General features: G+C 45.4%; 2 protein-coding genes across 5 annotated transcripts in view; both read left to right on the plus strand.

The window, feature by feature from the left end:
- Positions 1-13: 13 nt before the first annotated feature.
- On the plus strand, positions 14-11,172 carry brdt (bromodomain, testis-specific). Of its 4 annotated transcripts, none has more exons than XM_084693048.1 (21): positions 14-697; positions 2,431-2,700; positions 2,827-2,964; positions 3,068-3,206; positions 3,307-3,431; positions 3,559-3,933; positions 4,050-4,178; positions 4,279-4,488; positions 4,575-4,762; positions 4,863-5,146; positions 5,248-5,358; positions 5,570-5,710; positions 7,270-7,325; positions 7,442-7,616; positions 7,797-8,138; positions 8,386-8,459; positions 8,705-8,786; positions 8,898-9,013; positions 9,124-9,320; positions 9,425-9,641; positions 9,780-11,172. In XM_084693048.1, the coding sequence occupies exons 2-21, from the start codon at positions 2,506-2,508 to the stop codon at positions 9,846-9,848; spliced, it is 3,363 nt and encodes a 1,120-aa protein (XP_084549174.1). In that variant the 5' UTR covers positions 14-697; positions 2,431-2,505; the 3' UTR covers positions 9,849-11,172. The 4 variants fall into 4 exon arrangements, with proteins under 4 accessions (XP_084549174.1, XP_084549175.1, XP_084549176.1 ...); XM_084693049.1 differs by having other exon boundaries at positions 8,708-8,786; XM_084693050.1 differs by lacking the exon at positions 7,797-8,138.
- Positions 11,173-11,766: 594 nt separating this feature from the next.
- The window catches only part of ephx4 (epoxide hydrolase 4), a 7,098-nt gene continuing 6,847 nt past the window's right edge, over positions 11,767-12,017 (plus strand). The window contains exon 1 of the mRNA XM_084692891.1: positions 11,767-12,017. This exon is cut by the window's right edge and continues 94 nt beyond it. Within this exon, the coding sequence (XP_084549017.1) occupies positions 11,869-12,017 (149 nt within the window). The 5' untranslated portion in view covers positions 11,767-11,868.

Below are 12,017 nucleotides of genomic sequence, written 5' to 3' on the forward strand. Positions count from 1 at the left end.
AGTTGAGTTCACTGTGTACAGCTAAGCTAGTTTACGGCGTGAAAGCTAGATTCTAGCCTCCTCGAGCTCTAGGTGGACTCGATGGAATAGCGATTAGAAAGGGAATTTATTTCTAAAACATTGTAAGAAATTGTTTTAGCAACGGAATTGTCCCCCAAAAAGATAGTTCTAGAAGAGTCATGTGACGTATTTTGGCCAGTGATGTTTTGAACTACAGTTGTTTTTTTACGATTGCTATCGTGGCAGCCGAGGGGATAGGTATTTGCCACATCCATCTGGAGAACGAATCGTTCAGTTAAATGTTTTGGGACCTTGATGTTATTAATCAAATCTTTTGAGTGTAGCAAAAGCGTAACTTTTGACACTTTTTGAGGAAAATAAAGAATGATGTGGCACGTGTAGCATTTTGACCAATCGGAGCTCGAGTTCAAAACAGAAGTGTATAAATACGAGGCGGTTGCCCGTAGAGACGTCCGCCATTGAAGACTTGTTCATCCCAACGTACTTGAAATTGTTGACCTTTATCTAGCTAGCCATAATGTTATTTACCTGCTTACAAGTTTGCTAGTAGCTGTACATTTTTTATTTAGTGCAGGATCGACGACAGTCACATTGGGCATCTTCCAGCAGAACATCTTGGCAAAGAGCGTCTGTCTCAGTTCGGCAATTAAAACAATCTTGTGCCAGAGACGGAAAGGTAAATTACGAAACAAGGTTGATAGAGCTAGCCTAGCTGGCTAGCAAACTGGTTCATGTTGTTCAACGAAGTCAGGGAATTTCACATTTGTGTCAGAGCTAGGCTCGATCAAAGGGTAATTCTAGATAGTCTTATACCACCAAATAGTACAGTAGCTAGCCAGCTAACTTAGCTGCTAGCTAGACCAAATGTGCTTGCGGTGTGGGCGGGGTACATGCGTTGCTTTCCAAGCAAACGCTTTGCATTGCTGGTCAACTTTTTGCTACCGTTTACATATTTTCCGCGTTTCTGTGCTGTTGGTTAACAAATTAATCACAAGTAAACGACACATAGAAGGCATCGCTTACGGCAATGGTTCTATCCCCGCCCATGTTAGAATAGGGCCTGTCCGCATGCCTTCAGACAAGGCCAAGCACTCAATGCGCAAGCATCACGGCGTCACTTAAAAAGTACTTTTTTTGATTGCCAATGCAGAACCTCAGCTGAATGAAAAAGGTCAAACTCAACTGTTTGGCATTGTTGATTGTTATGCTTTCACAGGTATGAAGTTGGCTAAGAAAGCTAGCTAGCTCACCGAAGGCGAATCTTAAGTGTTATTAGCTAGCGGAGGAGTAACATTAGTGCCCGAGTAATCTAGCTGCTGCACCAATGTGCCCACCAGCTAGCAACATGCTCGCATTTCGGGCGCTAGTTTTCAATTTTGTGTAGTCCTTAACCATCCATATTAGCTAATTTGCTTGTAATTGAACAGATATTACATAACTTTGTTAATATTAAATTGTTGGGTGGTGTAAAGTTTGTGCAAGTTCATTGGTTCTGTATGCTCACAAGGGGGTGCAATTCTAGTTTGTGACAATCTAATAATGTAAATTGCAAATAAACAACCAAGTAAGATCAACATAACTTGTTATGTAAGTTTTTTAATTTTTGTAATTTGGTATTTACAAAAATCTAAAGTGAAGATTTTGACGTTTCCGATTTTTTTTGTGGTAAGTGGCGGAACTAGAGCCAGTGTCATATTTTTGGGTACTAGTTGGCTGATGTATGCAATTTTAAGTGTATTTTACTCGTTCCAGTTTTGCGGTTGTAATGCTTACTATGGTCTACCCTGTTAAGGCAATACACGTTATTCTTTTTTTTAGGTCGTTCTAACTCATCAGATGTGGCCTAGGCTGGATTGATAGATTGATTTAACGACTGGTTTTGGTTTCAGTTGCTATTCGGGCATTTGAAAAGTTGTTGCTTCACCCATATCAGTAACAGAACCTATAAGCTGATAATGACGTTATGACGGATTTATATAATACATTTTATGCAAACCCTTTCTACATTACACTGGAGTTCTCAGTTATTGATAGAAGCACTAGGTGGCAGTATAAATCACGTATTCTCTGACGCTTATGGTTCTATAGCGAAGATGGATTGCCAGTTGTACATTGGCATGTACTGGTTTACAGAATTAATGTCGACAGACATTTGGAAAAAGTTATGACAATCGTCTTTGCAAAATATTGGCAAAGAGCACTTGAGTGAACGTTGCTCAAATCAATAACTTAGCTCCTGCCAGAGTGGTGATGTTATCATCAAAACAGATACATTTTAAACAGGTCAAACTGTATTCTAAAAGACTTTTGGTTTAACCTTGTAAAACCGGTTTAAAGCTAATCACGTTCACTGGCAATTCTTAGATGTCCAAATACATTTCAAAACAACTCTCTTCTCCACTGGTTTAGGAGGACTGAGTGTGATGAGAGCTGGGCCACAGACCAGGAACAGCCCCTCTCTGTGCAGTGGTCTTGGATTGCACCATGGCAGATGTTAGATCCCAGGTTCCCACTGGGACTGGAAACCCCCTTCCACCAGAGTTTCAGAACCCCAAGAGGCATGGCCGTCTGACCAACCAGCTGCAGTATCTGGAGAAAGTGGTGGTCAGAGACCTGTGGAAGCACCAGTTTTCTTGGCCTTTCCGCCATCCCGTTGACGCCGTTTCCCTGAACCTTCCAGTGAGTAGTCACGTTTTCCCAGAGGTGTCGAGGGAGGTGTTTTGACACCCGATTCTGGTATTAATTCAAACAGCAATGCCTCTGTGTTCCCTATAAAGTTAGTCCACCTCCTCTCATCTTTTTTAGGATTATTATACCATTATCAAGAAGCCAATGGACTTGAGTTCTATCAAGAAGCGTCTTCTAAACAATTATTATTGGAAGGCAATGGAGTGCATACAGGACTTCAACACCATGTTCACCAATTGCTATGTATACAATCGGGTAATGAGCCTTCAAACGGAGAATGTAGGGTTCTGCATTCATATACCTAACAGCAGTTGGGCAACGGGCAAAATGCTGACTTTTAGTTTTCCATTGTATCTAGCCAGGAGATGACATTGTTCTTATGGCCCAGTCCTTGGAGAAGGTGTTTTTGCAAAAAGTGGCCCTCATGCCTCAAGAAGAACACGAGGTGTCCACTGTGACCGCAAAGACATCGGGGAAAACCAGGAAGTCCTCTGCAGGTAACGCAAAGCTGAGCTCGTACCCTGCGTGTGGTGGGTGTTCACATCGCAGAGGATATGTTTTAATATTTTGAATAAAACCGTCTGTGGTCTGCTGTAGATGTGAAGCAGAGGCCCAGCTCGCCTGTGTCTGAGGTGGTGTTTCAGCAGACCGTGACGGTCATCCCTCCGGGAGCCCTTCACTCTATTCCCCCTGCCCAGCTCTCCTCAAAGATGGCAGAAAAGGTCAGTTCCCTTGACAGGGACCACTCGGAGTACAAGATCAACAGTAGTTCTTCTACTAGATATAGATCTATCTTGTCATTTGTTGTCCTTTTTTAACAACGTGTATGTATTGTTTGTTTGTTTTTAGATCAAGACCGGCGTCAAGCGAAAAGCGGATACGACCACGCCGACCGCGTCGACCATCACCAGCTGCGAGTCCTCTCCTCCCCTGGAGGGCTCGACTCCCCTGGAGGGCTCGACTCCCAGCAAGCTGCTGTCCAGGCGGGGCAGCGGACGCCCCATCAAGCCCCCCAGGAAGGACCTGCCCGAGTCGCCCCTGCCGGGCAAGAGGCTGCGTCTCACGGAGCAGCTCAGGTACTGCCATGGCGTCCTGAAGGAAATGTTCACCAAGAGACACATAGGCTACGCTTGGCCCTTCTACAAGCCCGTCGACGTGGAAACCCTGGGTCTCCATGACTACCACGACATCATCAAGCAGCCGATGGATCTGAGTACCATACGGGTAACTTTGAAGTTGTTTGAAACGGCTGATATGTGCGTTGATCTGTTTAGGATGACAAAGCGATGCTGTCTTGAGCTGCAATCGATTTGAATTCGAAATGCAATGTTTTGTCACAGAAAAAAATGGAGAATCGTGAATACTCGACTGCCCAGGAGTTTGCTGCAGACTTCCGACTAATGTTCTCAAACTGTTACAAGTACAACCCGCCCACGCATGAAGTTGTTGCGATGGCGAGGAAACTCCAGGTACACATCCCTCGCCACGCAGCCTGACCGCTGTGTAGATAAACTGGCTTTGTTTGTGCAGGGCAGTGATGCGGTAGTAACTCCCTAGAGTGTTTGCCAGGATGTGTTTGAGGCACGCTATCTGAAACTCCCAGACGGGCTCACCAAGAGGGCCAGTCCAGGGGACAGTCGCGACCGGGGTGACGGTTCCCAGAGCGGCTCCAGCGCCGAGAGCAGCGACAGCGAGACCTCCTCCGAGTCGGAGAGCTCCTCCGACACCGAGGAGGAGGAGGAAGAGAGAGCCCTGCGATTGGCCAATCTCCAGGAACAGGTTTGTCACGTCCCCCCCACCTCGGCGTGCACAGCTTTACCTGCGTGGTGTCCTGCGGAGTCTTAACCGTGGGCCACTTTGTGCAGCTGATTGCAGTACACGATCAGCTGCAGAGACTCACCAAGGAGCCCCTGTCCAAACCAAAGAAGAAGAAGTCCAAGAAGGAGCAGAGGAGGAAAGAGAGGGAGACCACCCGGCGGAACCGGAAAGAGTCCAAGGGCAAATCCAAAGGCGCGAAAATGCCAAAAGGCACGACCAAGAGCTCATCCGTCACGTGAGTGAACTTTCTTTCCCCCCCGAGTTCTCGGTTCCTCCGGCCTGGTTATCAGGACGTGCGCTCAGAGGGGCGTTTTCTAACGACACGTTGTTTCCAGGCAAGGCAAGATGGCCGCCGCCGCGCCCCACGAGTCGGACGACGGCGGGGGCGCCGCGCCCATGTCTTACGGCGAGAAGAGGCAGTTGAGTCTGGACATCAACAAGCTGCCCGGCGACAAGCTGGGCAAGGTGGTCCACATCATCCAGGCCAGGGAGTCGTCCTTGCGGGACTCGTGCCCCGAGGAGATTGAGATCGACTTTGAGGCTCTGAAGCCTTCCACGCTGAGAGCCCTGCAGAGCTTTGTCAGGATATGCCTGAGGAAACACACAAAGAAACCGGACCGTGAGTAACCTCCCATCCTCTGACCACTAAGGTTTGCCCCCACAGAACCTGTAGAGCAAGTATTAGACGCTGACCCGATCGATCATGATCTGCTCTTTCAGAGGAAAAGCCAGCTAAAGCCAAAGGAGAGAAGCAGTCTGCGAAGAAGCAAGAGGCGGCGAAACTGAACGTAGCTGAGGAGGAGAGCGGGACCAAGAAGAGGAAAAGCACAGGTAAGAACAGGCTCGTCAGGCAGTTGCCTCCGAGCTTTGACACGCGTCATGGATTAAGAGGGCCAGCGATGCAATGATATAGGTCGACACTGATGAAGGACATGGCTGTCATTGTTCCTTGTGTTTACTCACTAACCCTCCCGCTAGACATTGTGTCTGTATGCTATCTGAGCGCTCCCCTGTGTGACTCTGTTATCTGTGTGCTGAACAGGTCAGCCGCCCGCAGCCCCCGCAGACCTGGCCCGGCCCTGCCGTCTCAGCGACAGCAGCGACAGCAGCTCCTCCTGCTCCTCCTCCAGCAGCAGTAGCAGTAGTGATTCTAGCACTTCTGATAGCAGTGACTCTGAATCAGGTTAGCTGTTCTCCTCGGCAACTCCCTCCCTCCCACCCCTCTCCCGATTTATTTAACTGTAAGGGCTAAAGCCCTGTCCTCTTCAGGCTTACGGACAGGAAAAAGAAATCCCGCCAATCAATCTGCCTGGACGTGTCCTTTTGTAGCAATAGTGTAGCACCTGTTGGCAAAGTTACAACTTGAAGAAAAGAAAATTAAAGTGTGTGTATTGTTTTATTTATTTTTGGTATGTTCATTGGGTGTTTTTCATTTCTGTGGTCGTGTTTTATACGTTTTCTCTGAAGGCATGATCCAATCACACACAGATATATTTCAGAGAATTAGGTTAAATATTTGTTTATCTGGTATTGTTCTGTTCACCTTGGTAGCTGACAATGTTCATTTTTCCTCTATATATTGGATCATATCTATATCGGCAAATTAGCCAGATTAGATCTGCAGGGTCGGTTAAGTGAATCTGTTACGGTAGTTATTTAACACAGATGGACAAAATTGCAGATTGTTTCCCTGGCTATAATGTTTACAAAGTTAAGTCACTTTTCTCGCAGATTTAACCTGGCTAAGTTACTCAAATGGATTCATGAAGGAACCATAAAAGTATGACATGTAGCACCTTTAGTGTAAATACCATCCCTTTTAGACCTGCTTTGTTTAAAGTGAGGCCAATCAGCGTTTTATGCAAAGCCCAGCCATGTTGAGAACCAGGCTGAGGAAATATCGAGGGAGCATGCTGAGAAAACTGCTGTACAGCACTGAAAACAACTCTAAGCTCTTACATTGATGAAGAGAATGATAACATGCGATCCAATGTGATCCTTTTCCTTCCCTTCGCTCCATCGGTCTAGTTGAGCTCAGATCTTCCTCACTTTAAACTACAGCACTGATTGTTCTCCACTTCCAGCTGTCTGGATTAACCAGCCTACTTGTGTTTGGGTGTTTTATAGGGGTTTGTATTTGAATGAGGGAATACTGGAATGATACAAACCTTGTATATAGAACAGATTGTATTTTATTTTTCGAAAGATTGTAATGGCCATGTAGAACTTGTTTAGTAGAGCCTGAGATGTTAACCTCTGCAGTTTGCTGTTGGGGCACTCTGTTTAGTGTCCAGCGCTTGGAGGATTAATAAATACACTTTGATAGACAATCAATACATGTAATGTTAAGTGGTGCTTTCTTTCCACATAAGAAAAATTGAAACAACTAATGTGGGAAAATCCTCAGTCTTTAGGGGGGAAAATCCTCAGTCTTTAGGGGGGAAAATCCTCAGTCTTTAGGGGGGAAAATCCTCAGTCTTTAGGGGGGAAAATCCTCAGTCTTTAGGGGGGAAAATCCTCAGTCTTTAGGGGGGAAAATACTTATAATCTTTAGGGGAAACTCTGAAAGGGAGTGGATGATTATTTTCTTACGGTAGGTATCTTTTCTTTTTCTGTATCTTTTTGTTGTTGAATTTTTGCAGACATCTACTGTGTATCTAATGAGGTTATAGATGGGGGGGGGAAGAGGGCTGTTGGGTTAAAGGCTTTGAATTACTATTTTGTATTGTGCATATCTTTCAGTGCGGAAAACAACAAACAAGAAAAGAAAACATGGTCGCCATAAGGTTAAAGCCAAGGTAAATGTATTGCTCTTCACTGCCGTTTACCTAAATGCACCGTTTTTGATAAGTCTCTGGAGTGGTTAGATGTGCAATTTGGTTCATTTAAAACATACCATTGTAATTTTAAACAGAAGGTGAAACGCAGAGCCAATAAGGTGTGCAAGTCTGACAAAACAGACCAATCAGAAGCCATGTCCCAGAAGAGTCAAACTTCAGCTTCTTTGCAACCCCCCAAAGAAGAAAATGAAGACCAGTCCTCACTGGAGTGCGCAGCCCAGCTTTCTGATGAGTTGATTCTCTCTCCAGGTAATAGCTGTATCCTACTCTTACCTGTGACAGTGCATCTGCTGTTTCGAAAAAGCCACGGTCGGCCAAAGAAAGGAGTTTGTCCACTGATCATGAGAAGTCTGCAAGGAGGTTAAAATGTGAAAAAGTTTGACCGTCCTTGTCTCACGTCTTCCTTCCTTCCTTTCCACTCCACCTCAGCCTTACACAGCCGCCTGCCTCCACAGCCTTCCAGACCTAGCGCCACAGCGGCACCTCTACCTCGCAAAAGCAGACAGGCCCCCGAGCCTCCCAGCCCCCCTCCGCCACAGGAATCCCCCTCTGAACCCCAGGCCCTCTCCCTCACTCCCCGGGACGCCACTCCGCCCACAGAACAACCCCCAGGGCCTACTACTTATAAACCATCCCCAGACCCACCACCGCAGTCCCCTCCCACACTTTGCCCCTTGGCTCCCCCACTTCAGTGTCTTCCACCCTCCCACACACAGGAGGGGAACCCTGGCTGTCTTTCACCCCATCCACCTGATAGGGCTCAACAGGAAGGTAAGAGGTACACCGTTAGCCCCCCCAGCTTGTAGCATGTCCCCCCCTCGCACGCTGGCCTCTGTCCTCGTCTGCTCCTTCCTGTGTGGCTTGTAGGTCGTCCTGTCGCGGTTCGTTTTTAGGTTGCCGTGCTCCCGCTGTCGCGGTGTCCCTGGCTGCATGTGCCCATCAGCTTGATGCCTGCCTCCGTTCTCAGCCTGTTAAAGCTCCTAATGTCGCCATTTGTTGTTCTCTTGTCTTCTTAAAGGGTTGTCTGCACTGCTCTCCCCTCTGACCTCTCCGCCCGCAGCCTCGCTGCCTTCTGACAGCGCCAGGTTTGAGGTATCGGAAATTTACGATTCGCATACTTGGATTTTCCCCTCTCCCCTTTTTTGAAGTTTTTATTTGTTTTTTTTTTTATGTATGGGACCGTTCTCAAAGTGGATTTGAATTTATTCCAGCGTTCCATGTTTTTACTTTCAGTCAATTGTTTATGTCTTGGGTATTGAAACTAATTTGATTGTTGGATGGCATCGGTCTAAGTTTTGACCGTGATGGGATTTGTGTACCGTAATTTTTTTCCGCAGCAGTGCCCACTGTTGTCTCCGCTCGAAGACAGCCCATTACAGCCCTTGAAGGATGAGAGGAGGTCACAGCAGAAACTGCCCAGTAAGCAAGACTCTGGGCACACACTGTGGAAAAGGTCTCACTTTATAATTCTTTTGCTGAGCTGTCTTTAACAAGCCTGTGTGTTTTTTTATATATTTTATGTCTCCCTAGGTACCAAACACTCTGATGGTGCGCATGACTGCACTTCCACCAGCCTGTCCCATCTACAGCCTTGCAATACTGCTTGCAAACCCGCTCAGGATGGAAAGTCTCAACCTGCTAAAAAGGTTTGTCAGTGTGGCCGTACCAGCAATCACATGCAGCTTCTCTGCATGTCTATTGGCAAGTAATTTTGTTTTAAATGTACACGACATAAACTGAGCATGATTCTCTGTAGGATATTGTCCTGAAGAACGCAGACTCCTGGGCCAGTCTAGGAAAAATGGCCACCCTCACCCCCTCGACTCTGAAGGCTTCCAAGGAGAGCTTTCAGCAGTTCCGCAAGGTTGCCATGGAGAAGGAAGAACGTGAAAAAGCCCTCAAAAGGAGTCAGAAGGAGACGAGCTTCGACAGGAGGGCTCCCGACAAGACCAGGTATTCCTTTCAAATAAAACCTTGACATCTGGACAGATTCCCTGAGTCACACCCCCGTCATACTGCGGTGTCTCACCACGATGCCGTTTGGATTTCTCCTTCAGTCTAGCAGTGCCACACAGGGCCGACCCACCAGCCCAACCCAGCGAAGAGGTCCCTGATCTCCCCTCCGAGGACGTCCCTGAGGCCCCTCGACCTCCAGAGCTCCGCGTGGAGGAGCCTCCCGCCCCACCTCAGCCCCCCGGCGCCGCCCAGTCGTCCGTGGACAGGGATAGGGAGATGGCCCGCAAAAGGGAGCAAGAACGACGAAGGCGAGAAGCAGTAAGTCCTGCTCGGGGAAGGGGGCGGGGGGCGTTGGGGATTCTGTGGTATGACGGAATCCATTTTTTTCCTTTTTTCCTTTTTTTCAGTTTTATTTGTTAAAATATTCCACTTGTTGTTTTCCTTTTGTTCTCTTAGATGTCGGGTGTCATCGACATGACGATGCAGAGTGACATTATGGCCACGTTTGAGAAGAACTTGGAGTAGAAGGACTTGTGTGACCGATTGGGTCTCCCCACAAACGATGTCGCTTCCCACGCGCACGCCGGAAACCAACATTTTGATGAAGGAAATGACGTATAATCCTTCGGAAGTGTGTGTCGAAGCACTGCATATCTACATATAACCCCTGTCCCGTTTTGTAACTGCGAAAACAAACAGTACTCTGTGAAAAACATACTGATCTTGCCTGAATATTCTGGAGGACCTTATATTCATATGGATGTTGGGAGTTTGTTTAGTTAGTTTTTTTTACTCGTAATAGTTATTTGTAAAGACCAGCACTGAGACCCTGTTAAACGTGTAGAGACGTTGATTCAGAGTTGGCAAAAATAAGTGGTGTTGGTAAAATAAATGTTTGATATGAAACCCACCTACACATTGAGTCCTTTGATGGGTTCTTGTTTAGTGTCCTTCCATATGGCAGCAGACAAACCACCCAATCAAAGGACATGTTTACATGCTAATATCATTCCAACTTTCGCTGCGATGTGTAGTCTGGTTGTTTTGCTACAGTCAATAATTGTACCCTGTATATATGATATAGATATGTATAGCTTCTATTCAGTTTACACAGTTAAAAAAACGATCTCTATCCAATGCAAAGGTTTTGAATATGATGCTCTGAGTTATACATGTCGTATGTGACGTATTTAAGTATATGAACGTAGTTTTGCCTTGTTTATGATGTTCTAGGGTGTGTGAAAAGATATTTGTAAAAGGAAAAAAGAAAGTATGACTCGATTTTTTGTTCACCAGAGGGGCATGTTTTTTCCATGCCAAATGCCAGTTTCCAATGTGCCACCATTGGCTGACTGTCATCTTGATAGTTTGAAGTGCCATATTGTGGTACACATTTACAAAACTTAAGGTGTTGTTGATGACTATTGTGTTGGTTTTTCTAATCAAGTTTAAATTCTGACTGTAAATGTTCCTTGAAGTACTTATTGTTTATTGATTAGATGGTTTGCAACATCCTGCAGTGTTTTCCTCTGACATGATAAATAGTAGCACTTTATTCTGTATCTAATGGAATGGGCATATGCCATACCATATGGAAAGAGAAATAATATAATTTTTGAAGAGATCGGCTAAATCATTAAAATATTTTCATGGAAGTGTTTTTTTCTTTTCATTGTTCTTGTTCATTGTATTTGGTTATTTGCATGAATTATTAATAAGTTTTGTTTTCTTTACTGTACATAGAGGAATAATTAATCAAAGTAAATGCTACCTCAGATTTTTGTTTTTTCCTTTTTAGCAATTCCTTTGAAAGATTGAGACGTTAAATAAAATACTCTTTTATATGATGGCTGAAGTCTTGACCCTATTTATAATCGGCGCTGATTACGGCATGTCTCTAATGAGCCGTTATATATGGCAATATTCCGTATTTTCTGTTCTTGCTCATTCAACAGCCAAGGGCAATTCCACAGCGGCAATAACAATGAGTCTTGATGCATTGGGTTTCATTTATAGGTCTAAATCCCCTGTCCTAGAATGAGCTGTAGTTTTGAAGTTGGTGATTAAGATTTTTTTTCTTTCTCGAGACATATTTACATCTTTTTCATAGCCTACCTTAACTCACGGATGGTCATGAGTCATATTAAAACCACTTCGTGGCTTTCAGAGTAGGCTATACACCAATTGTTATTTAGCCTCTACACCACGTGAAAGGGTTTTAGAAAGTAGGCATAATCTGTTGCAGTGATTATCCTGTTAAGTATTTTGGACTACACTGGCTTTTAGGTGCAGCAACAATATTTCGATCTGCACTCATTAGAATCAACCTTTGCTGTCAGACGCAAGCGTGAATTCTGACGTGCTCTTCTCGCCGTTTTCCAATCAGCTTGCCTACTGGGATCCACCCCGGCGGGCAGTCTTGCAGATGCGCTGTTAGAGGAACGTCAGGATTTGCAATGACCAATATTTCAGGATAATCAGCCAATTAACAAAGAGAAATCAATAGGTAACGTAATTTGTGTTGATTTCCTGCGGTAATGTAAAGATGGCGAGAGTGCTCCACAACTTGCTGTTGTTTACAATCAGACTTACGCTAAGGATCAGAGTTTTCGGGTATTGGTCATTGATATACGGTTATTGTGCTCTCTGCACTACCGTAGCGTTGCTGAAACTTTGGTGGAACATAATTATAAG

The sequence above is a fragment of the Hypomesus nipponensis genome, chromosome 26 (genome assembly GCF_054491055.1).
Source record: "Hypomesus nipponensis isolate SF chromosome 26, ASM5449105v1, whole genome shotgun sequence".
NCBI lineage: Eukaryota > Metazoa > Chordata > Actinopteri > Osmeriformes > Osmeridae > Hypomesus > Hypomesus nipponensis.